The sequence below is a fragment of the Podarcis filfolensis genome (genome assembly GCF_964270895.1).
Source record: "Podarcis filfolensis genome assembly, chromosome: 10".
NCBI classification, from domain to species: domain Eukaryota; kingdom Metazoa; phylum Chordata; class Lepidosauria; order Squamata; family Lacertidae; genus Podarcis; species Podarcis filfolensis.
The window spans coordinates 2,167,960-2,193,432 of NC_139612.1; the positions used below are offsets into that span (position 1 = coordinate 2,167,960).

Genomic DNA, 25,473 nt, shown 5'->3' on the forward strand with positions numbered 1-25,473 from the left:
GCTGGGCAAGAACATGCCTGCCTCTGAGCATAGATCAGAGGCATGGATGTCCAAAAAGAAAGTGAACTATGTTTTTTCTGTTGTTATTACTGATGTTTTAATGGTTCTAGGATTTGTTTATAAATTTAGTTTTATGGTTGGCTTTATGCTGTTCACCATCATGATGTTTTTTCTTACTCTTGGTGGGATGTACTTTTTCTTGAATGGGGGGGGGGGGCAAACAGGCCTTGCCCCAGTTCTTTAAAAGTAAGTGTGATTTTTTAAAAAGAAAAAAATGAAATATCTCCATATCCAATGAAAATCCAAGGCTCATAGAAGCAGGCATGCAGAGAAAAGGGGAAGTTCCATATGAGTAGAGGTTTCTGTTGCTTTGAGAAGTCATATACACTAAGGGTTGGTGTCAGTAGCTGAAAAGCAAACAAGATCTCTGAGCCATCACTTTTGGCAGGCATTCTCCCATAACAAGCGCTACAAAATGAGGCAACTCTGGCAGATGCCACCACTCTCGGGAGAGGCAGACACTGCTTGGAAGCTGCTCCTGGTCCTGTTGCCGTCTCACAACTACAATCTATACCAGGCATGTCCAACTCCCAAGAGACTGTGATCTACTCCCAGTATAAAAAAAAACTGGCAGTGATCTACCAATTGTCGTTGGGAGGAAGAGCATGCGTGGGGTGGGTGGGTGGATTTCCCAGAGTTGTTTAGCTTCTTTGGGAGAGGACATCCCTGATCTAGACTTCCCAAATGCGGCAAGCAGTTCAACATTTTACACAACATGAACAATGACTCCAGTCCAAAACACTTGACTCAAATGCCCAGAAATTATTTGTCATCTGCACTTCCCTTTAACTGAGGGACCAACTCTGCAACACCAAGGGGCATACCTGATGATAAAAGGCTCCCACTGCTGCCGCTGATGATTTTTCCTTTGCTTCCCATATTGGCTAGTTTGGAGGTCTTCAGAGTTCCAGTTTCAGTCAGGTCAATGGCAATCTCACTCAGGCTTCTTGCTGCATGAATTTTGGACTGGAGGAAAGAAAGCAGAAATCTGTGGTATAGCAACCATCAGACAAAACCCCCATCTTAAGAATTTCCACCTGTTACCAGAATCACCAATAAGTGAACTACCCACTTATGACAACCTTTCAAAAAAAGCAAGAGCACAAGTAGGTCATTCCATATCAAGTGATCCAATTTTTTTTACCTCATATCATCCAATTTTCTTAATATTTTGTATGCTTGTTGAATGATCAAAACTAAGTTTAAATCTTTTTTTTTTTATCTCATCCCGTTTTTAAGTTATGAGGGAGTGAATTCTAAAACAAAGACAATTTTGGCCTTGCCAGACTACACAAAAACCTTAAAGGTTCAACCCAGAATTGAGATATTTCAAAACTAAAAATGTTGATCTTTTCAGAACTTCATGAGCTTTACTATATGTCATATGATGGGCTTAATTTAAAATTTAAAGTTAAGTTACTAAATTTAAAATTTTAAAAAGTGACTAAAATTAAAGAGATTTCAGTATTAATGATATTCTATTTAAGATTATATCCTGGACTAAGTAGCATCAGTTTGATGATAATGTTGTACTGTACTTGTCACAGATCAACAGACTGCAAAGCAATTTCTAAGCAGCAGACTCCAGAGTGAGGCTCCATTCATCATGAGTTCTCACATGCATGGGGTCCTCCAAAGCCCCTGCATTTATGGACAAATGTGAGCAAGGCATTCCTCAAAGACAACGTATGACTTAGTCACAGGGTAGCAATACACTGAGTTCATATTTGTACAGTGGTACCTCGGTTTACGAACTTAATCCGTTCCTGAAGTCCGTTCTTAAACCGAAACCGTTCTTAAACTGAGGTGCGCTTTCCCTAATGAGGCCTCCCGCCGCCGGTGCCCTTCCACCGTTCAGATTCTGTTCTAAGACTGAGGTAAAGTTTGCAAACCGGGATACTACTTCCGGTTTTGCAGAGTTCGTAAACCAAATAGTTCTTAAACAGGGCTGTTCTTAAACCGAGGTACCACTGTAATCTGAATCAGTGATGAAGAAAGTTTGGAGCAACCCAAGGACTGTGCCAGCTCTATCTGTCCAATAACCAAATTTGCCACTGTAGCACAATAATCAAATATGTATGCAGCCTATTCCTGGACATTCCTTTTTAAAACAATACAGTTAAATCTGTACAATAAACTCCCTGATGCTCACTTTTACTTAAACTGCCACCCAAGTGACATAAAGAAAAATAGCATCTGCCATTTGCTCCTCATAATGAAACACATCTGTAACAACAATGAAAACTACCTCAAAAGAACCTACAATTTTTTTAAAAAAGCAGCACCTCCTCCTTGTGCTATAACTGTAACATTTACTAAGCATCTTGTATAGCCCTTAGAACTAGTTTCAGAAGTCAGCAATTGTGAAGAAAGAAAAAGTTTGAACAATCTGTTGCCAGACATTTTAGTACCACGGCAATTCAGAAACACCATCAAGCCCTGAAATGTTAGAAAACTTCTGAATATACAGAGTTGGCTGCACTCTTGACATTCCTATGGCTTTAACTTGCAGGAGAATGGATATACTTTCCTCCATGCTTTTGATTCTTTTCTCTTTTTGCACTTTCCTTTCCTTACAGGATACATGTCACCTGCCTGAGAATCCTCTTCATTCTCAGCATTCTGTCACCTGGACTCCTGCAGTGGAATCAAAGGGGGGCAGAAGCTGCCGGCCTAAATATTGTAAAGCTTTCTCTCTGTTGTGTTAGTCATTTTTAAACAAAGAAGTCCCATTTCTTTGTCATATTCTAGTGTGAAAAAGAAGTGGAAACGAGGGCAAAACTCTGTGGATAATTCTGACTTGCCACTTGGAGTTGCCATTTAGGAGAGGAGAGAGGGGTCGTGGCAGCTGCCCCCTCTCACTTCTTTTTTGCCTGTTTTAACCTGTGGGAAGAACTCTGGGTGCCTCTTTAGAGGAGCTTTCACCAGCCATATGCGTTTCAGATGTATTGGACCATAACTCCATGCTGAGTGGAGCTGATGGAAGTTGTATCGGAAGCTTCTGGAGCGCAGCAAGCTGGCCAAGGGCTTCCCTGACAGCATTTTGGAGGAGCCTTGACTATTTATTGTTAAGTTTACTTACACTGCAGTCTCAAGCATGTTTAATCAGAAACAAGTTCCACTATGTTCAATGGGGCTCACTCCCAGATAAATATGCAGCCTTTATTATTGATGCCTTTGTCTTGTGGGGATTTACAGGTGCAATTTTAAATGACTTAAACGGAGTTATTTTCAACATCATTGATTTCTCTTGGCTTCCCTCTCCTCATGCTTCCTTCTTGACCATTTCATTCTTTTTTGCCCATTTCTTCCCCTCATCTTCTCATCTGTGTCTCTCTTCCCTCAACCTCTCCCCCAATACAAGTTCTGTTGATGGAGAGCCCTGGCTCAGAAAAGGAAACAACTGATCCAAAACAAGCTTTTCACAACGAGGGAGGTGATGCCACAAAGGAGTGTGGCTACTACAAAGCCTGGCAAGCCAAGTCACACTTCAAGCGGCACTGTCAGTGCTTTGGGACTGACGGTTCCACTTCCAAGGTATTTGGGCCCAAGTGCCAAAGAGCAGTGCCTGGCTCTGGCTTTGCGCAGGCGCATGGCTGGTTTGGAGGCACTTGCTGAACTTGACTTGTTTGTCGCGCAAAAAGGACTCAAAAGATAAGGCGACCACTATTTCATGCAGGGGTTCTTGCCCAGACCACCCCCCTTGTGTCAGGAGAGTGTGCATAAGCAGGCCCCACCCCATTATGCCCTGCCCCTCTTCCACCCTCTTCCAGGTCGAAAAGGACCCGTGCCTTGGCGATTGCGCATCAATTGGACACACCTAAAATGGTCGCCACCAGTACCTACAAATGTAAGCTTCTTGCTGAATGTACACTCAAGAGAAATATGCGGGCAAACCTGGTTTTCTAACAAGTGATCCCATATGATACAAATATTTATTGGTTATAGTCATACATTTACATTTTAGCTGCACACTAAACACATCTTAGCTATGCTCCTAAAACATAATGAATGAAGTAGACCCCATGATGCTTTAAGTCCTGAGCCTAGAACTCCTTTTTTCTTTCTTTCCTTGTACCAACAGAAATAATTTAAGGCTCTGCTTGTGTGTACAATTCAATCTTCAGAATCCATAAAGAGGCCACCATAGGAGAACAATCTAATCTGTCAGAAGCTTTTAGAAGTTCCTTATCTAAATTACAGAGCTGATCATTGATAAAAATATGCCACCTTGTTTGGTGGGTGCAAAATCAGTGTTCCTAAACAGGAACTACTCCAATGTGTTTCAGGACCTTAACATTTTTTTTGTCCAGAATCAGGAAGGAGCAGCATCAAACAAACAAACAAACAAACAAACAAACAAACAAACAAACAAACAAACAAACAGATATTCATTGGAGCCCCACTCTAACACAACCACAGGACTGGCCTGGGAAGGGTGAATGACACTTGACTGCTACATTGAGGAAATGAGTGCAGATTTCCTAGCAGGCCTGCAGGTTCCACACCCCGATTTAAGGCACTACCTACATTACCAGGACCACTGGCTGCAGAACTTATCTTCTGTTATTTGAAATGGACCCAGGACATGTAAGTAATACCCACTGTAAAAAAATGCATCATAAAGCTGAAGAAAGTCCATAAGAAAAAATAATCTAAGGAGAATCTGTGCAAGTCCATATGGACATATTGTTTCTAAAGACTTGCATGACCAGAAATGGTTCTCAGTATTGGCAAGAAGTTAATGCAGCAAGAATTCTGCACCTTGGGGCCTTCTCTCAGAAAGTCCCAGTGCCCTGTAAATTTCCACTTGATAGGCAAAGCAGACAATGAGCAACGGTGGAAGAGTTCAGAGTGTTTAGAGGTCTCTTATGCATGTCTCAGCATGAAGGGAAGTTGCAGGGCCATTTGCTACAAGACTTAATGCAGAGTGTGCATGTATTTGTAAGAACTGCCTTACTGAAACTGAAGAAATTATTTATTTAGTTTGATATATTTATTTGGAACTAGAATTCAAGCAAGGTATTGGGATGGTGTGGGGACGCACCAACTGTACGCTCTTCAATCCCAGCCTCGTGCCAGGAGGATACAACAGCCGTGCCCCTCCCAGTTGGTGTTGCTCCCATGGCAGCAGGGGCTGGGCAGGGGTGTGTGTTTTCCATTTGTCCTCTGCCCCTCATGCTGCCCCTGGCGTGTGCATGCGCACATGCACACTGACCCATCCCAGGTGGTGTGGAGACATGCCGCTGACTAGAAGGCTGTTGGCCTGACCCATTAAGTTCGTCTTAAATTCATTGGAGAAACCGACCTAGTCATCAAATGGTTGCTTTAGATATCAAGAAAAGATGGCCCTCGTTTGTAAATTACTGGAATGATCATTTTATAAAAAAGATATAGCCTTCTATTGAAACCTTTTGCTTCTTTATTGGTATTGCACCGAATGCTGTGCAACCAGGATTTTGCTCATGCAATGGGACTTTCCGTTTCCTCTCCTTGCCCCGTTTGCCCCAAAAATCTGATCTGCAGGGTCTGGAGAGGAAGTTCCAGGGCATGCACAGACGTCTGCTGTGCTACTGGAGTTGCGGCTTTGTGTCCAGACTTCTACATATATTTTGATTTCTGATTGTATTTGGTGCATATACTTTCATTTGTGTATAACCGTAGTCTTTATGTAACACCTGTTTTGTGAAGATAATAAAAATTAAAAATCTTACTTTGCTCTGCTTTCTGTCCAAGTAGAATTGGTGCTGGCTAATGGCCATAGCCCAGATGGACTTTATCAAGGCAGGACAGGCATACCACGTGTGCACAGCGATGCCACTGTGTCCAAAAGTCCTTCTAGTCACAGATGCCCTGGGAGAGCAGGAAAAGAACAAACAATTCACTTCTAACTTGAAAAGAGAAGTGCAGCCTATCTCGACCCACCTCCAAAAGTTCTGCATTCAATCATTTTGCAGAAGACCGTTAAGGGGATAGCTATAGGGGATCTCTGAGCAACTGAAACAACGAGCCACACCATGGATGAGAGTAATTTAGGCTGCAATATTACCTTCGTCTACACAGAGGTAAGTCTCATTGAACCTCAATGAGCAAGCACAAAAACTGAACTAAACCTCCTACCCACCTGCCTGAGCACCAAAGCCAGAGCTCCAGCATTTATGTCATGAGGCACTCTGCTATTTTTTAAACTGCCAATAGCATGTTTTGAGTCATGTGAGGCTCTGCTTTTAAAAGAGCCAGATATCTTTGTCTCTCACAAATTTGAGATGGAGTTTCAATTCAAGTTGCCACTGGGGCTGATTTTTCTGCTATTTAGCATTCATTAGATGCCAATGGGACGCGGGTGGTGCTGTCGGGACGCGGGTGGCGCTGTGGGTAAAACCTCAGTGCCTAGGACTTGCCGATCGCATGGTCGGCGGTTCGAATCCCCGCGGCGGGGTGAGCTCCCGTCGTTCGGTCCCAGCTCCTGCCCACCTAGCAGTTCGAAAGCACCCCTAAGTGCAAGTAGATAAATAGGTACCGCTTTATAGCGGGAAGGTAAACGGCGTTTCTGTGTGCTGCTCTGGTGCTGGTTCGCCAGAGCAGCTTTGTCATGCTGGCCACGTGACCCGGAAGTGTCTGCGGACAGCGCTGGCTCCCGGCCTCTTAAGTGAGATGAGCGCGCAACCCTAGAGTCGGACACGACTGGCCCGTACGGGCAGTGGTACCTTTACCTTTACCTTTTAGATGCCAATAGTGTATTAAGTATTGTTATCAACACACATGGTTCATATGACTCTGCATTGATGGGATAACCATATAAAAATTATTTGCTTCTGTAATACAGAATGTCAATTCGATGTTTTCATAGGTCTCTGCCCTGCTTTTCAGACAGATACAGAGTTCCAAAGCAGCAGCTGAGCTTCTCCAGCAGTTCTCTATGAAAACGTCGGCTCATATGTTTTTGTTTCTTACTATGTTATGTATTTTTGTGTTTTTATATTGTAAACTGCCCTGTGGTCCTCAGATGAGGGGTGGCATAGAAATTTAATAAATAACAAACTTAAAATTAATAGTGCCTACATGGAAACTCTACAATAAGTGGGAGAGTCACAGGGGGAAAGGGGTGGGCTTCTGGGAAAGTTGGAATTTAGACTATCTTGTTGCCCACTTAGCTAAACTTTAATTTTATTTGAATGTCAACACAGCAATCCTGAGCATTTTTACTCAGAAATAAATCCCACTGCGTTCAATAGGACTGACACCCTTATATTTTTTTTTTTTTTATATAATATTTATTAAAATTTTTCAAAAATCAAAAAATATCACTTTACGGGACTCCCCCCTTCCCCCACCCCTACCATATTCCCCTTTCATATTGTTGGCCAAACAAGTTCCCCATTCAAATTGAAACTTAATTTGTTTTACAGTAAAAAAAAAAGAAAAAAAAAAAAAAAACCCAGTGTTCTTTCCCCAAGACCCACCCCATGTCATTCCACAATTTCCATTTTTTAATAAAAGAAGCACCCCAGATAATAGAAACAGAAAAGGTAGAGAATAAAAAAAATATAATGAATAATAGACCAATTCAGCAAAAAATAACCAAGTTGGCAAGCCTTTGGAGTTTTAGTTCTCCCCCCCCGTCCCCGGTTTAATTTCCCCCTGACCATCAACCCCTGGTGTCTGCCTGGAATTCTTAAGACCATAAATCACAACTTTTCCCCAACTCCTTGCTGGCTTTTTCTTTTTTAAAATTAAAAATAAATTTTTTTGAAAATCAAAATTATTATTATTATCATTATTTTTCAAAACTTTAACTTCAGTCTTTAATAAAACTGTAATAGAACTCCCTCCATTGTTCTTTCCAGGTTGTAGTCTGATTTCCCTTTGTTCCGCTGCTAAAACGTTGTAGTTCGAAAGTTTGGTAAGTCTGCAGGGATGGTTGTTATTCAGGGGCAAAACCTTACGTTCAGTCCCTTCCTTTCTTCAATAGAAAAATCTATTGTCTCCTTTAAAAAAACAAAAAAGAAAACACCCTGAAGACGAGATGTTATTTCCGTTTTGCAGCTTTCCCAGAAGATAACCAGTCCTATAAAGTTCCATTGGTGTTTTTCCACTTTCCCAATCCTTGTAATGTCCCGAAACTCCTCAAGGGGGATTGTTGTATCTTTGTTTCCTCTAATCCAAAAGTCAATTTGTTATCCATATTCGCCATTTTGTATCCAAATTTTAACAAGTTGTAGCAAATTGTATCAAATTTAACCAGCCAAGTTCTCATAATAAAATCCACTCCGCTTTTCGACTTTGACAGCTATTTTGACAGCTGTCAAGATCTCCGACTCCTTTCACCAGGCTCTCTCTTCAGTCACCCCGGTTCCCAGGGGGGGGGGTTGCGTTTCCCTTCTCCAGTTCCTCCTCCAGCACAGTTCTTGTAGTTCCCCATCGTGAAATTTTGGATTTTTATCAGCAATACAAGCCTTTTTGGGTCTTGGTTTCCCCGTCCTTGTTTTGGAAAGTTTACAATAGGGAGGGGACTGACTTCCTTTTTGGATCCCCCCCGCTCGTATCCAATTCGAAAAAAAAAAATTTTTTTTTCCTCCTTTTGAACCCGATTTCCAAATTTACTCACGGGTTGTTGTTGAAAAGTCCGAATTTTCAATGGAAGAAGTCAGCGCTCTCCGCCGAATGGCATGCGGCTTCGCTCAGCAGGGGAAGCAGAGAACTCAAGGCACCACGCTTCTCCCCGGCACCCGATCCGTAGCCTTTAAAAAGGCTCCTTCACGAGTCGGGAGGGCGCTAACGGTGCAAGCCGAGTCTCCATGTCCACGGCCTCCGTGGCCGTGGTTTCTAAGGGTCCCCGCATCGCCGGTGCGGTAGAACCCAGCCCCTGCCGAGCAGACTCCCTCCGGAGCTCGGAGGGAGTCCGCCATTCGGCGATGGCGCCAACCCGGAAGTCCAGGACTGACACCCTTATAAATTAGTTTAGGATTGCAGCTCTAACCTATAAATGCTTGGAATTATCTCTCATTTTGTTTCTGTTTTCCAGATGGGGAGAGTTACCATGAAGGAAAAGGCAGTTGACAAAATGAGGTTGAAATTAAGCCAGTAACTATTGTAGAGATGGGGGATCCCCCCCATATTCAGCAATAAATTGCCACCCCAGACTTGGCTCTTCATCGTAGCATGACAACTGTTACATTTGGGATGGTTTCAGCTTTATTCCCTGCACCAAATCGGATCATTAAACGGACTGGAATTTGAGTTTCCCAAGAAAATTAGACATGAAGACACAGGAGACATGGAAAATTTTTTATATATATATATATATATATATATATATATATATATATATATATGGTAATGTGGAGGTTATAGGAGGGGTGGATAAGACAGAAAATGGAAGAACCAGACAGTGTGGAAAAAAGGGGTCCAGGAGCCAGACACGCTGGCGAGATAATTTGAATAATATTTCAGTTAGCACCTGCCAAGGTACACAGTCGCTTCTTATGCCAAAAGAGTGGTATAACTTATTCCCCCCTCCCTAGCCTAAGATGTAACTGTTGCTGTATGTGCAAAAGAGTTCTGAACCTTGGCTGCACCTCGAAACTCTGCACACAAAGACAGCACTTCGTTGGCACATACGCACACAGGCGCCACGCTCCTCTGCCTGTGGGACACTGCCATTTATCATAGGATCCCAGGATCATGATGGAGAGCAGAGCTACCAATGGGCCTGCCAGCTAAATGGAACCTCCATGTTGAGAGGCAGTGTACCCCCAGTGTCCAGACCAGGAACAGGCAACGACTCTCACCTTTGTGCCCTGCTGCTTGCGAACTCTACGTGACTTGAGGTTGCCTGTTACCGGAAACAGGATATGGAACTAGAGTAGCTCCGTCAGTGGAGCATGAGACTCATAATCCCAGCGTCACTGGGCAAAAAGATTCCAGCATTGCAGGGGGCTGGACTATAGGACCCTCGTGGTCCCTTCCACCTCGACAATTCTAGCGCTAACTTAAGCACACACCCTCAAGCCTATCTTTGCAGCCCTATGAACTAGAATTTTTTCTTTTTGAATTATACTCTTTGATATAGGAATCTAGAACCCAGTGCCACAGCTTATGTTTTTCTAGGCTCCTGCATTTCTGCTGATCAAAGAGCAGTCAGATTTAGGAGATACAGAGAATTCTTCATTAGGCACAAAGCAGGGTTTGGGTAATCTCATTGTACATAAATTGATAGAATAATTTATTTATTTATTTATTTCATAAAATGTATTTACCACAAGATTGTAGGAAAAAAATCAAAGCGGTTTACAAAAAAGATAAAACATTAAAAATATCATTAAAAATTACAGCCATAATTTAAAACACACAAAAAGTTAAAACCACAACAGAACAAGCTAAAACAAATTAAAACTCATACAGACTGTCTAAACATCTGGGTAGCCCGGTCTAAATAAGAAGCCCTGAAAAGAATACAGTGAAGGCGCCTCCTGATATCAATAGGCAGGGAGTTCCAAAGTGCCACTGCTGCCACACTAAATGAGCAAGTTCTCACAGATGTGGTGCAGATATTATGTGGCATCTGTGCAGCAAAGGTGACCTCATAGGTAAACTGGTCCCAAGCGTAACATAAATTAGTAGTAATAGTGTTCTATATATGGATAGATATTAGGTGTTTGGTTTTTTCATTCAGCTTAATGACTATTTCAGTGTAACTGCATGCAACTAGAGTAGAATAACAGTTTCAGAACAGAAAATTTCTACAATGTATATGATGTTTATGATATATAAAGCTCACTTCCCAAAGGTCTGATCCTAGAAGATGGCAAGTGGTAAAATCAATGAAGTTGCCAATTATGTATACAGATCAGCTGTTTGCAGGGCTATCACTCATTTTTAATGCTATTCACAAGAGGAACAGTCAACCTGGAACTTCTCTTGTGCAACTGAAACTGAAACTGCTGTGCTCTTTATATTTACTCAATCAAGCTTACAGAGGAAAATGCCTTGGTGAACTGTGTCCCAAATTAATATTCTGAAGAACCAGCACCTTAGTCATAATGTAAAATATATAATTAAAATATACCTGCCAGGTAACTGTTGCTTTCCACATTTCTAATCTAGAGCCTATTGTATTTCTAATGTGGAAATACTGAAACCCTGTGTGAGTATAGATCTTGGCAAGGTACAGTAAACATGAAAAAGATTGTAGGCTGCCAATCTGCAAATAAATTGTCAGCAGCACACATCCGATCTCTCTGTGCTGGAATGGAGCACTAGATTCTGTCATTTGTGCAGAAGAGCACAAATCTGATTTGCAAAAGGGGATGTAATTGAAAGACAAAACTAAATTTACTGCACTCCAGTTACACTGTGAACTATGAACAGAGCCTGGCTTTCAGTTGCCAAGTTTTTTGGGGGAAAGGTTAGTTCTGCAGGAACCAATTTGCACAAAATATTTACATGTGTGTTACAGATAGCAGCTTGTCCTGGGAAAACCTTGTCATAAAGCAGCAGTCACCAAAGTAGTGATTATGCAAAATGAAGTACACACACACACACACACACCATACAATTAAGCATTCTGTGCACTGGGCAGTTGCTTATGTTACGCAAAATGAAGACCAGCGTAAAAGGAGTGAAGAACGCAAGCTAACACAAACATTATAGAGGACTGCAGTAGATGAAAAATCAATATATTAAACAACGAAAAGACGGTGCGAAGGACAGAGCATGGGTTACAGTAACAAAAAGGATCAAGCCTAGACATATTTTCTCCCCCCTCCCTGTTACTGCAATAAACAAAACACAATAAAGAACCACTTAGATTGAGGGTGTCTGCGCCTGAAACGGAACTATTATGGAGTTCCACCGGGAATCACCAAGAGTTCCGCTCCCGGCCCGCTCCACGCCAGGCGAAGGCTGAAGAAAAGCCAGGCGCCGCCGTCGAAGCGCCCGGAGCGAAGGGGCTGCTCGGAAGAGCCCCGGCAGGCAGCCAGTTCCCAGCCGGGCCCTTCCTCCGCCGCCGCCTCTTACCTGCGAGGGTCGTGCACTTCCACGGAAAACTTCTTCTCTCGGAAGTAGAGGTTCTCCAGCTGCCTCCACTGGAAGATCTGCGGGGAGACGGAAAGAGGTCGCGCTGAGCGAGGCGCCTGGGCTCCTCCTCCTGCTCCTCCTCGGCGCCCCGACGGGCTGCCTCCCGGCTCCGCTGCGGGGGCGCCCAGCTCCGCCCTGCCTTGGCCCCGCCGCTTCCCTTTGTCCCGAGGCGCCCCACTGGCCCTCGTCCGAGGCGCAAGAGCCGCGCAGGCGCTGCGGAGGGCGGAGGCTCCTCGCCCGCCCGGGAGAAGCAGCGCAGAGTCGCGCCACAGAATCCTCTCGCCGCCTCCGCTCTCCTCCTGCTTTAAGCCGAGGCGGGCCTGCTTCGGACCCCGCAGACATTCCGGCTAGTCCGAGTCTCTGTGCCCGCCGCCTCAGGGGCTCCGTGCCGAGAGGGCGCCCTCCAAGGGCAGCTCTGCCACCCCCCTTCTGTGGGCCAAGGGGCCTCTGCACCTCGAAGGTGGGCGGACAACGATTTCAAGAGGAAATTGACACCAACCATTTGATTTAAAAGAAAGTTGAGTACACTGAAATTAATGATGCTGAATTTTGATTGGATTGGACCCATGTTGTTTGGAAAATAGACTCAAGATACATTTTCTTTGCCACACATGAACATAACAGAAAATCTCCCTTAGCAGAGGCCAAAAGGGTCCATACTTTCTCCAGTCATTTTTTTTTTAACTAGTGCATGATTAGCTACAGCAGAACCGGGAATGAATTGGAATGCACAGCACCCTGCTACATTTAGGATCAAATGCACCCATTCTTAAGGAAATTAGCCCTGAGTGCTCACTGGAAGGACAGATCCTGAAGCTGAGGCTCCAATACTTTGGCCACCTCATGAGAAGAGAAGACTCCCTGGAAAAGACCCTGATGCTGGGAAAGATGGAGGGCCCAAGGAGAAGGGGACGAGAGAGGACAAGATGGCGGGACAGTGTTCTCGAAGCTACCAGCATGAGTTTGACCAAATTGCGGGAGGCAGTGGAAGACAGGAGTGCCTGGCGTGCTGTGGTCCATGGGGTCACGAAGAGTCAGACACGACTAAACGACTAAACAACAACAACATACTGTGCTGTCAAGGATTTCTCTGGCAATGCTTACACAATGCAGGTCAGCTGCAACCTAGAGTGCTGGGTATTTATTTAATTTATATATGGCTTCCTATTTCAACAGAAATCTCTAAGCAGCTTACAAATCCCAACAGAAAGGAATCATCACAATGCCCTTCCTCCAGCATGCATATGTGTGTGTGTTATAGAGAGGTGAATGTCTGCAAAACTTTTTCTGAATACAGACAAATCTTGCTGGATTGTGGTAATTGTTCAAGTCAATCAATCTGTTTATCTTTCTATCTATCTTTCTTTGCAGCAGGGATAGTTTAGAGAGCAATGCACTGGCCATCCTGTCAAACAGAGAATTCCAGTTTTAACTTTGATTACATGCAAATAACAAATTAATTTATAGTTTTAGTCTTGGGGCTTATAAGTGCTGCCACAGACATCTGGTGGCCTCTGTGAGAAACAGGATGCTGGACTAGATAAGATTTTGGTCTCTTCTTACTTTGTGCTGAAACATTTTTCATAGATCATAGGAATGCCTGGGTGATCATGGGATTACAGGTATTCTGAAAAGCTACCAAAGTAATTGCTTCCACATTTATTACAACACACTGAATAGGTGGCACAAATCCTACCCTGTAAGAAACAGACAATGACAAAGATCTTCAAAGACCACCTTGCTTTTTTCAATGAAGAAACTCAGATAAGCCTTTGGAATGTAGATTCCTAAGTGGGCTAAGCCAAAGTCACTTGCCAAAAGACAAAAGGAGCAAAACTGAATAACTGGTCCTGACTCACAGGCTGCTCTTACCCTGCCCCCTCCACTCTTCTGGATTATTTAACCCTTTGATAGTGAATGACAAATAAAAGAATCCATTTGCTTGAGCAACTGTAAAGTCAGTGAACAGCAAGAATGCAACTGATACATCCTGCTTTGCTGGCCACTGAGTCAGCAAAATGCCAAAATGACTGTCTACCCTTGAGGAAAAGGTACACATTCTTAGCATTCCAGAAGGCTATTCTCTTATTTGCTAAGGCACACTTATTTGGGAATGAGTTGCACACTCATGAAACATGCACGGTCCACACTCACAGGTGACTTCAGCCTGCCCTGGATCTCCACATTCCCAAAGAGATGACTGCAGAGACTTAACAGTGCAATCGTAGGCATGTCTATTCAGAATTAAATCCTACTGAGTTCAAGGAGGCTTGCTCTCTAGTAAGGGTATGTAGGATTGTAGCCTAAAAACATTCAAGGGGGTGCAATATTTCTCCTGTGAAGAAAGGCCCAAACAAGCCTGTACAACAGCCAACTAACCATGTATTGCTGCCTCTCCATTTCTTGAAAACACTCCCTCATTTTGCAGTCCCAGGTAGAGCAGCTAAAACTGGTGTTATCAAGTCTCGCTATGGGATGACTGTACATGGATGGTTGGTTGTGGGATACAAAGTGTGTGGGCCTGGACGGAAGTGTTTTTTGGGGGAAATAGAGGACTGATGAGCAGGGAGGCTAAAGTTTTTGAAGCTTTTGGTTTAGAAAAAAAGATGGCTATGTGGAGACATGGGACTCATCCATACAGCTACAAATATAACGTTTTAAGTGCATTATACAAATGTGACACTAGATGGCAATGGTGAGCTTATGGCAAATTCAATACATTTTCCTTTTTTTTTTTATAAAAACATTTTCACAGTGTTTTTTATATGTGTCTAGATTCCACCATGATGACAGAAGATGGTAGATTTCTGAACGGTGGTTTGGGAGGGGATAGAGGTAATTCCTCCCTAGTCTCAGAAGTTTTGGTCAATCAATTAATTTGATTTGGGAGTGAGAAAGTACCTTTTCCTGGAAAATGTATGCTGTGTACATACCATACATTTAAAGCACACTATTTCCCCAAAGAATCCTGGAAACTATAGATTTTAGCTCCCTAAAGGGCAAACTACAGTTCCCATGGCATATTTTTATATTTTTATGAGGGGTGCTTTTCATGTGTGGTGTTTGCATAGCCATAACTGTTAATCTGTGGGATTGGTTGCTAGAAGACGCAGCTGCCAGTTTAGATGCTTAAAAGGGGATTAGACAAATTCATGGAGGAGAGATAGGGTTTAACAACCATTAGTCACAAAGTCTAATGTAAAATGTACAGCTCCATGTCCAGAGGGAGTCTACCTTTGAATACCAGGCACTGGGCACAGTCAGTGGGGTGGGGAGATGTCCTGCTTGTGAGCTCCCAGAAACATTTGGCTGAGGTTAGAAAAGGCAACCTGGATTAGACCTTTGTTTCCTTCAGCAAGAAAATTATTATGGTCTTGTGTTCTATTTATTTGTTTAAAAAACTTACTTGCCAGTTTTCACTTATAAACATAAAAATCCCAAAATAGTTCACTATATACTTTAAAGCATTAAAATCAGTAAAAAACAACAGTTAAAACATCCAAATAGTCACACCATTTCAACAACTACAGCTGCAGGGCAAACCTCAGTGTCAATAGCCAGGAAATGGCAAGGCAAACAGAAATGGTTTGAGCTGTCTGCAAAAGGATCTCTTTGTCAGTGCTTGCCTGGTCTCCATAGGGAGGTGGAGGTAAAGGTAAAGGTAAAGGTAAAGGGACCCCTGACCATTAGGTCCAGTCATGACTGACTCTGGGGTTGCGACGCTCATCTTGATTTACTGGCCAAGGGAGCCGGCGTACAGCTTCCGGGTCATGTGGCCAGCATGACTAAGCTGCTTCTGGCAAACCAGAGCAGCACACGGAAATGCCATTTTCCTTCCCACAGGAGCGGTACCTATTTATCTACCTGCATTTCATGCTTTTGAACTGCTAGGTTGGCAGGAGCTGGGACCAAGCAACGGGAGCTCACCCCATCGTGGGGATTCGAACCGCCGACCTTCTGATCGGCAAGCCCTAGGCTCTGTGGTTTAACCCACAGCGCCACCCACGTCCCTCCATAGGGATATCATTCCACAAAATGGGAGCAACCTAGGCACACCTTTCTAGTGTATGAAATTTCTGGTAATAGCATGGGAGCGAACATACAATAATGTTTCCCACACTTCCAGCAGTCTCGCCAAGCGTGAAACCAAAATTATGGGAAACTGAAATGTGCTCTTCTCTTTTATCTCTGTCACTGATTAATCCCTGACACCATCGTAAACCATCAGGTTTCTGAGATGAATGCTTTCGGAGAGGCTCCAAAGATAGCAGTGAGATTTCAGCCCCCATTAATGCAGGCAATGTTGGGACTATATTGGAGATGGAGCCACTTGTCCCTTTCAACTCACAAGTTTAGCCACAAGTTATTTTGGGTTTGCCGTAAGCAATTTGCCACAATGAGAGGAGAGGTCCAAACAACAAAGATAAGAGCAAGTTTGTCCTCTCTCTATTGCAGTGACACTGGAATTCAAAACATGCCAGATGTTTGCATTGTGAAAGCTTCCAGTTCCTGTGTGCAAAAGAGGGGATTGGAGAAGTGGGAAGGAAGGAACAGGGAGTATATAGTGCCTTGTGACCCCCTGGCATGCAGACTCCCTCCCTCCAGATAAAACTCCAGATGCTTGGAATAGTTACCAAGGACCTGTCTTGCTTTCAGCACAACAAAGACTGCTGAGCTCCCCCACCCCTGGGCTCTGCAGTTGCCCACATGGCACAGCTAAAGCTGGCGGGGAAACAAAATATTCTGCTTGCTAGGCTCCCTCCCCACCCCACCATTCTGCGGAAAAATGAAATGCTTCACCCCAAAATGAGACAGAACGGAAGGGCTGAAGCTCCATGGCAAACCATCCCAGGCTCCATCCATGGCATGTCCAGGTAGGGCTGGGAGAGGACATTGTCTGAAACCCTGCAGAGATGCTGCCAGTCAGTGTAGACAATACTGAGCTGAATGGACTGCTGGTGTGAGTCGGTACGAGGCAGCTCCTTATGCTCCAGCCTTGTTCAAGGCAAGCATTCCCCATGATTAAAACAAGCCACACAAACAAAAACGGGAAACTAATGCAGTTAAAATGGGTGCAGATGTTTTCAAAGTGTGTTTGGGTGAGTCCTGGAGTTGCTTGGTAGCTTATCAGATGTTCCCCAATGGGCAGCTCCACAACAGCGGAGAACCATAGTTTGTTAAGGGTGCTGGGAGTTGTAGCTCTGTGAGGGGGAAACTACAGATCCCAGCACTCTTTGAGAAAGAAGTCATGTGCCCTGAATGTGCTTCAAATGTACAGGGCGGCAGCAGGCTGCTTCACAAGCATGACAATGGACTCCCAGGACTTGCTTCGGAGGCTGAATCCAGTATCCTCTTGTAAACTTGGGTATAACGTGGTTGATCATGCAAGCTTCTTCTGGGTGATGCAGCCAGGAAGTGGTTCATCATAACTAAGAGGAGCATGTCTCTTTAAACAACAGTTTCTTCCCTGAGGCAAACTATCTGGGAAGGACACTAGCAGCTGATTTTGGTCTGGTTCATCTGATGTGGCCACTTGTCTACTTGGGAGTTCAACATGAGGCCGCTATTCCTTCTTCTTATGATCTCATTAAGAAATGACTAAAGGTCACACTACAGCACATGCAGAAAGTGCAGGATAAGTGCAGATCTCCTGATGTTTTATGTTTTTAATGAAATGCAGCCGCAGGGCCTGACAATATGTGACAAAGAAGGAAGGGCTGTTTAATCCTTTCTTCCCCTACCCTGGTTTCCTGACCAAAATGTCTCCTCCACTTTTGCAGGCTGCTGTTTGCTCCATGGACATCTCCATTCAAATTGGCAGCAATTAAAAAAGACAGTGTTGGGAGAGCCAGTCTCTGGTGTATGCTTGGCCCTTAGACTGTCTAATCAGTTTTTGACCATGCACTGTTTTGTGTTTCAAAATGAAAGCAAAAACGTCCTTTGGGTTTTTAAAAAAGTGACACCTGTGTCTAGTATTTACACTGGCAATCTTCCTCTCCAAAACCCAGTGAACTCTGCCTCACCCTCTCCAAGAAACATCATCTTTGATGTTAAAGTAAAGTTGCTGTTAAATGTGTTTAACTTTGGGGGGGGGGATGTCTGTCTGGAAATGACTGTTTAACATTGGAAAGTCTCTCTGTGTGTAGTTTGAAACCAGGTTGGTGCCTATTAAAACTGCCCACACTTTTGAGGTGGTGGTCAGAGACTGCAGCCAAAAAACCTCTGCTGTTCTATTCTGCAAAGCGGTCTTCGAAGGGTGAAGGAAGTGGGTGGGGGAGGGGCTTCCAGAATGCACATGATGTTGCAGAGCGTCCAGGTGCAGGCTGGAAAATGTCCTCAGTGGAAACCATTCCTGGGAACAGAATTACTGGCCCACTCCCAGGTCCTTGTGGATAGTTAAATGAGAGCTATAATCAAGGGCTTTAAAATTCCACTCTTCTGCCTCTCTTTCATTTCGGTGGATGTGTGGGGACATGTGTGGCTTGTTGGCCGTTCCATACTTAAGCTGAGGCTGGTAGGGAAGAGGCTTGAGCTCTGCATCCATATCTGCTATCTGAGAGAAGCTCTTGAAGGTTTTGCCACAAACAGGGGACTGAGCTGGGGGGGGGGGAATCCACATGACCATCTGTTTAGTTAAAGAGAAGCCCAGAATAGTGACTGTGGCTTTAAAATAATGCTAAAGGCTTATGGGGTAAAAGGGGTTCTTACAAAATAAATGAGTAAAAAGGCTGGAAGAGAGGATACTCTCAAGGACTGCCTCAAACAATGGCCGAGCACCATGTTTCTTTTATTGCGCTGAAGTATTCTTAATTGCTTTTAGTAATCTCATGGTGAAATTAATGGGAAAATGTTGGTTGAAATGGCCCAGCACTTATTTCAGGATGAGTTGGGCAACCATGGCTTTTGATGCTTAAGCAACAGTTGTTGATACCAAGTCCCATGCGCTTGTGGAAAGAGCCTGATGCTCTCATGAAAGGAGTGAGGGTCTTCCGGACAGGGACTTAATTTGCAAATGAGCTGGCAAAATATTGCAGTGAGTTGTTGGCAACTGTTTTTTTGTTTTTGTTTTTAAAAAGCAACTCACTGAATTTCTCCCAGAAAGGGTTAATATGGATTCAGTGGGAGTTGGTGAAGGAACACAGGCAGCCATGTTGTGTGGACCCTGCAGGAAAGCATGCCTGTATGAGGAGCGGGATTGTTGGCATCCGTCTCTCTCAATAGACATGGATAGGTAAACTAAGGCCCCGGGGCTGGATCCAGCCCAATCACCTTCTAAATCCGGCCTGCGGACAGGCCAGTAATCAGCGTGTTTTTACATGAGTAGAACGTGTGCTTTTATTTAAAATGAATCTCTGGGTTATTTGTGGGGCATAGGAATTCATTCCCCCCCCCCAAATATAGTCCGGCCCCCCACAAGGTCTGAGGGACAGTGGACTGTCTGAAAAAGTTTGCTGACCTCTGCAATAGGCAGTGGAGTGCTTGGCTACAGGAGCTGCCAGAAGGAGGCGCACCAGGTGCCATCCAACCATCTTAGTGGCACCACTCTGGATTTATGTAGGCTTTGCACCTTAGCCTTTTCTTCTCCCAAGGAAGGCAGTGGAGATTTAGGATCAGTTTTCCTTCTCCTAGATGGGCTCCCTTCCTGGGTGAACAAGCCCCTCACTTCTCTACAGCATGTGGATGAACTGCCTCCTTGACTGTTGGACCCCTTCTTGGTGTCGTCCACTTAACCCACTGCTCACTCCCCTCCCCTAACACACCATTCACCGCTGTATGAGGAGCATTTTCTCAATATAGTAGGATGCTCAGTCCTTGAAAAAATATCTGGGCAGGGGCAACTGAATCCCAGCAGGGGACCAAATAGGAAAACCCAGCATTTAGCAGGGAGAAAACCCAACAGAAGACAATTTTCTTTTGGTAGGTACAGAATCAGAATGTGAAGGCAGACCTCAGCATAGCATCAGATATGAGGATGGAAGATGAACACAATTACACATGGCTGGGGTGTGTGGAAAACAGCCTTGTCTCTTGCTTTTGAGCAAGAAGCAGCCCAGCGGGACGGAGGCTCTTCACTGCCTCACTGTTGGGAGAGGGGAATAGCAGGTGGGGTGTTGGGGAGACGGTGGGAGGGAAGATCTTGGAAGAAGGTCCGCTTGGTTATCTCGAACCCCAAACAGCAGCATCCACACTGAAACATTATCTTGAGGGGCCCACTTGTTCCTTTTAAAATCCAGCAAGTACATTGAAAGCACATGGCTTCCCCTAAAGAATTCTGAGAAGTGTAGTTTATCCCTCATGGAGCTACAATTCCCAGCACACTTAACAAATGACAACTCCCAGGATTCTTTGGGGGAAGCCATGTCCTTCAAATGGGTGTGATGTTAAAATGTGGCATAATGAAATTAACATGCATGGCAAAGGGAAGCAGCCACTTTGGATGTTCTGAAGCAATGAAATAAACTGATAAATATTCATGGGCTGATGAGTAATCTTTCTTAACAAATTATAATTGTTTTAATATTTATTAATAAATAATACTTACTAATAAATAATAATTTATACTGAATAAATAATAATCAGCCACACACAGGCGCCAGGTTCTGCCCCACTTTGGGGAGGCCCAGCTCGTGTGTGTGATGTCATGTGCATGATGCCCACATGTGACGCCACATGAGGCCTGTCACAGCTGTGGGGAGGTCCAATGCAGGATGCAGAATATTTCCGCAGGGCCCTTAGCTCCTCCCATGATGCCCCTGCAGCCACATGCATATATTTCTGTATACTAATGTATTAATTCTGTGTATGAATGTATGGCAATGTTATATACTTTTGATTCTTTATCCCTGCCTTGTTTTAGTGATGTATCAGATCTACTGCTTCTCTCCATCTGCTCTTGGTCCCTGGTCTAGTTTATCACAAGCAACTCAGCCTATTTTTGCTTCTTTCTAGGCTTCTTGATTCTTCACCTTCTTCCCTGCTGAAATTTTAAGGTGTCGGTCAAGAGTTTGTGCACCCATGGAAAAACTCTAGGCAGCCTTTGTTAAGGAAAGAGCAAACGATTAACAAAGCCCGCCAATAGTTAATGGTTTGCAAAGGTTATTGGAACTATGTGCACTGGAGGATAGCAGTTCAGGCTCTTAAAACAGTGAGATCCTCTCAGCCAGAACAGATTGCCTGCCTATCCTGGCACTTAAAGACATATTATTAATTATCATGTAGGCATGGGCAATGCCACTTTTGCTTTTTCAAAATGCTTCTGGGAGCACTAAACGCTGACTTTATGAGCCCTGTGTAAAATGAAAAGACTCTCAAAGACACTACAGATTCCTTCCATGCCTCTAAATGACTCTCTGGCATTTGTGCTTTTCAAGGCACACATGCTGTTCAACTTCAAAAGCACATCCATGAAGCGAAACAGCCAGTGGGCCAGTCTGCAGCAGAAGTACAGCACCAACACACAGCAGCAGCAAAGGCAGACAAGTGGGAGGTGGAATGGAAAACGTGAGGGGATATAATGCCCTGAACGTAGCCTGGATGAGGCTTGGCTGGTCACTGTCGCTTAGCCCAACTTTCTTCAAAGGCAGGATAACGTCGTCAGGATAAAATTGGATAAAGCAATGTATGCCAAGGTCAGGATAGACATGGTATAGAAGTTGGTGAACCCACAAACTATAGTTTTGCATAATCTCATCTACTTGGAAGTCTCTTTCTTTCTTTCTTTCTTTCTTTCTTTCTTTCTTAGGAGAAGAATAGACACAGACCTGTAATCCAAAGAGGGGAGTACCTTCGCCAGAGTTCCCCTGAAATCCTAGTACTTTTGCTCCACCTTCCTCTGGCTCTTGAATGTTCACCCACTGCTCTCTGATGGAAGCAGCCCTACGGTTGTCCTCTTTGCCTTCTTTATCACAAGGACAGTCAAGGTGGGTGTGGAGGGAGGCCAGCCTATGTGGCTTTTGTAAGGCTGGAATGCAGCCTATTGTACAAAGGGATGAGTCACATCTCTTGCTCCCCCCATTTTGCTTCTGAACCCACCCAAACTGACAGGAAGGCATCTCATGAGATTGATAGGTGGTTTTTTATGGTTGCAGATCAGTCAAGTTGCCCACGAGGGAAGCCTCTGGCTGAAGAAGGTTTAGCTGCTAATCCAGGAGAGGAGAATCTGTTCCCTGACTCTCGTGATTCCGGCATCAAGCCTGATCAATCCAGGGAGAGGGAGAGCACACACCTTAAAGCAGAGCAAGGCAGTGCTTCCTCTGTTTATTCAAGCAGCCTATTCACTTTCACAATTGCAAACAAGACCTGTCATTTACAAACTTGCCTTGGATACGTCTGATCATAGAATAGCACTGTGACTGAACTCTCAATCCACAAGGTTTATGCACTGAGACTACAAAGCCTAGCATGCTGTCTGCTCTTGTCTTGTCCTCTCACGCTTTCCTATCTGTGCTTTGTAGTCACCTGTGTCAAGGAGAGGGTTGCTTTGCCTGAGGGGCCCCACCCAGAGATACTTGCTCACAGGTTCATGACAACCTGCAGCCCCACCTTCCATCTCACTGAAAAACACGCTTCTACAATTTCTCTTTAGGGTGACAAAAGAGGACAGAGCTCCTATGGAATTCCAGAAAGTGTGCCTGCTGAGATTGCCTCTTCCTCTTGAAGGGGAAGGAGTCCTGTCCTCATTGTCACCTGACCACCCTTCTTATCAGGTGCTACATAGGCAGAACTATATTGCCGTTGTTTGGCAGCAATGTAGTGAAAAAAGTGCAGGTGGAAATTTATATTTCCTTATTAAGTTGGGGGAGTGAAAGAAATTGCATGCTATAGTGGTGTTGTGAATGATGCTCTTTACCTTGCACTTGGTATGGCCAGTCACTGAGAGAGGACAATGGGCACTGATGGGCATTGGGTTGCTTTAAACTCCTGAAATGTGAGTCACACTCTCCTGCTAGGAATGAATCCAGCTTTACTTGAGAGAGGATACACAAGGAGAAGTGAAGAGCAGCAGTTGAGATCAGGCTGTGGACCTTGTTCAAGATTTCAGCTTGCTAGGCTAATAGAGACTTGTGCTTCCTGCCTGTGTGCCTGCTTCTGCACATCTGCAATGCCAGCTCCAGCTGTGTAACAGACAGAAAGGAAACATACCCTATAAGGTTGCCATGAATTTTCATTGCTCACGGAAGGGAGAACATGAAATTGTACTTAACCAAGGCTGCCCTCCTGCTCATTACGCATTTTCAAGGAATGATTAAAAATGGCCGATTGTGAAAATATCCAATCAAATGTTGCTTAGTCCAGTGCACAAGGGAAGAGATATGCAGTCTAAAATGCAGTATTTTCTCCTTTCGATCTTATTAGTCAGTTAAAGCATAGACAATATGCCTTCAGGACTCAAATACATGTGGCTCATGGCCTTTGGAAGCTGCAGTCTAATTCAATTCCCTCAACTACTGCCTCATCCAGGGCCTCTTATATTAAAAGCCCAACTGCATTTCCGGTGACATTTAGTACAGTGACTAAAAATTTAAATGTGCACAAATTGGATCCTAGAATGTAAGCCAACAGTCAGCCAAGCTCTTATCATTATTTATTTTTTTAAGTACTCAGAATTTTGCAGGGTCCTGGCAAAACGGCTGGAGCAATTTAATAAAAGGTTGGGTTTGACCGGATGGTGATGAGATTGTAAAGAGACAACGCTCAGCTATTCAGTGTGACAAAAACTATTCAGGATGACCTAACAGGGGGAAATTACAATCTTTTTTTTAAAGGCAAGGATTTTTCTTTGCATTTAATATACATTTCTCAGTTTGGGCTGGTTTTGTTTCACAATTTCCTGCTTTGTCTTCTACTTCTGGTTCGCCAGATGCGGCTTAGTCCTGCTGGCCACACGACCCGGAAGCTGTACGCCGGCTCCCTCGGCCAATAAAGCGAGATGAGCGCCGCAACCCCAGAGTCGGTCACGACTGGACCTAATGGTCAGGGGTCCCTTACCTTTAATAGGAACTATAAACATCAACAAGAGGTAGGTCCTAAATCGTTTGCGTCATTCTTCAATATGTGAAGACACCTTAAAAAACAAACCAACTCAAATGTTGACTCAGGGTTGCCTTGAAGTGATCCACCAGGCTTCCAGTAGAAGCTGTCTGTAATAATCCATCCCAAGGGAGATTTCACTTCCAGGTTAGGGTTTAAAACTAACATGCTCTTTCCAAAAAAAGATCTTAATGATAATGAGAGTCCAACAGAGGTATCAACTGATGGGAGACATAATGACTTCTTGGCTATAGGGGAAATGGGGTTAACCAGTGCCCCAGACAAAAATTAATATTGCTGTCTCAATATCTTGTTGATTGTGAGGGGCTTTTCTGACTCCAGAAGAATGAAGTGATCATTAGGGTTGGCAACTGGGAAAATCAGGGTGTGTGTGGCACAACTGCCCTTGACTCCACACCTTATTTTCTCAAGATATATTATTTTTTAAACTTTCCAGAGAAGCCCTGCTCCTCTTGAATTCTGTGGTCTCAGGCAGCCTCCTACATTGCTTATTGGATTGCACCAGCCAGGCCTAGGAGCAAACTTATAAACTTCACCCTTCTTCAAACTGAGAAGAACCCTCTTCTCTGTGCATCCAGCCAGGGCTAGTCACCAAAGATGGCTGCTTCCAGCTACCACTACCTTGGCTCAGATGAGGAAGGTGTACAGACCTTGTTCCCTTTTATCTCCTCTGAAACATCATTTGAAAGGAAGCAACAAGGTACCAGACATGCAGAGCCTTCATGCTTCTTGGTGTCTGGTTCTGGGACGCTCTGTTTCAGAAGTTTCATCCATGTAGGATGGAGAGAGAGAATGAAGAGCATGAGCATAACTCCCATTTATCTCATCAGAACAATGCTAGATGCTTTGGGGCATGAATGAATGGAATATCTTGGCTGCTGACAAGTTGTAATTTTCTGAGAATGCACAGTGGCTAGTTTGTACAAATGAACATGTGCAACCAAAGACAGTGCTGCTTTCTGGAGAAAAAGGTGCCTGCACAAAACTGTACAGAAGATTGCTCTCAATTGTAATCATATAAGAGTGCAAATATCTTGGTTATATTCAGGCATTCAGATGTCCAGCCACTTTCAAGCGATGCTGATATCCACAGTTTCTCTACTTGGAACAAAAGAATTGGCAAAAGGCAACTCTTCCCTTTCTTTCTCCCCATTCTGCCTTATTTAAATATGTATTCGAACCTATAGCAAGATACTACCAAGTTACAAACTGGGATTTTGTCTCCATCTTTTTACACCTTTGAGAAAATGGGCTATACAAAATATGTCACAATATTCTAAGCCC

General features: G+C 44.0%; 1 protein-coding gene and 1 long non-coding RNA gene across 11 annotated transcripts in view; one reads left to right on the forward strand and one right to left on the reverse strand.

The window, feature by feature from the left end:
• Positions 1 to 25,473, reverse strand: part of FRMD4A (FERM domain containing 4A) — a 426,455-nt gene that overhangs the window by 41,369 nt on the left and 359,613 nt on the right. For all 10 annotated transcript variants that reach the window (XM_083574960.1, XM_083574962.1, XM_083574966.1 and 7 more), the window contains 3 exons: positions 12,079 to 12,155; positions 5,775 to 5,913; positions 885 to 1,026 (listed from right to left, as the gene is read on the reverse strand). In XM_083574960.1, coding sequence (XP_083431086.1) covers positions 885 to 1,026; positions 5,775 to 5,913; positions 12,079 to 12,155 — 358 coding nt within the window. The remainder of the gene's footprint in view (positions 1 to 884; positions 1,027 to 5,774; positions 5,914 to 12,078; positions 12,156 to 25,473) is intronic.
• Positions 5,920 to 9,394, forward strand: LOC310744277. Its single transcript, XR_014539487.1, has 3 exons — positions 5,920 to 6,125; positions 6,931 to 6,987; positions 9,086 to 9,394. It is a non-coding gene; the product is annotated as an uncharacterized lncRNA (long non-coding RNA).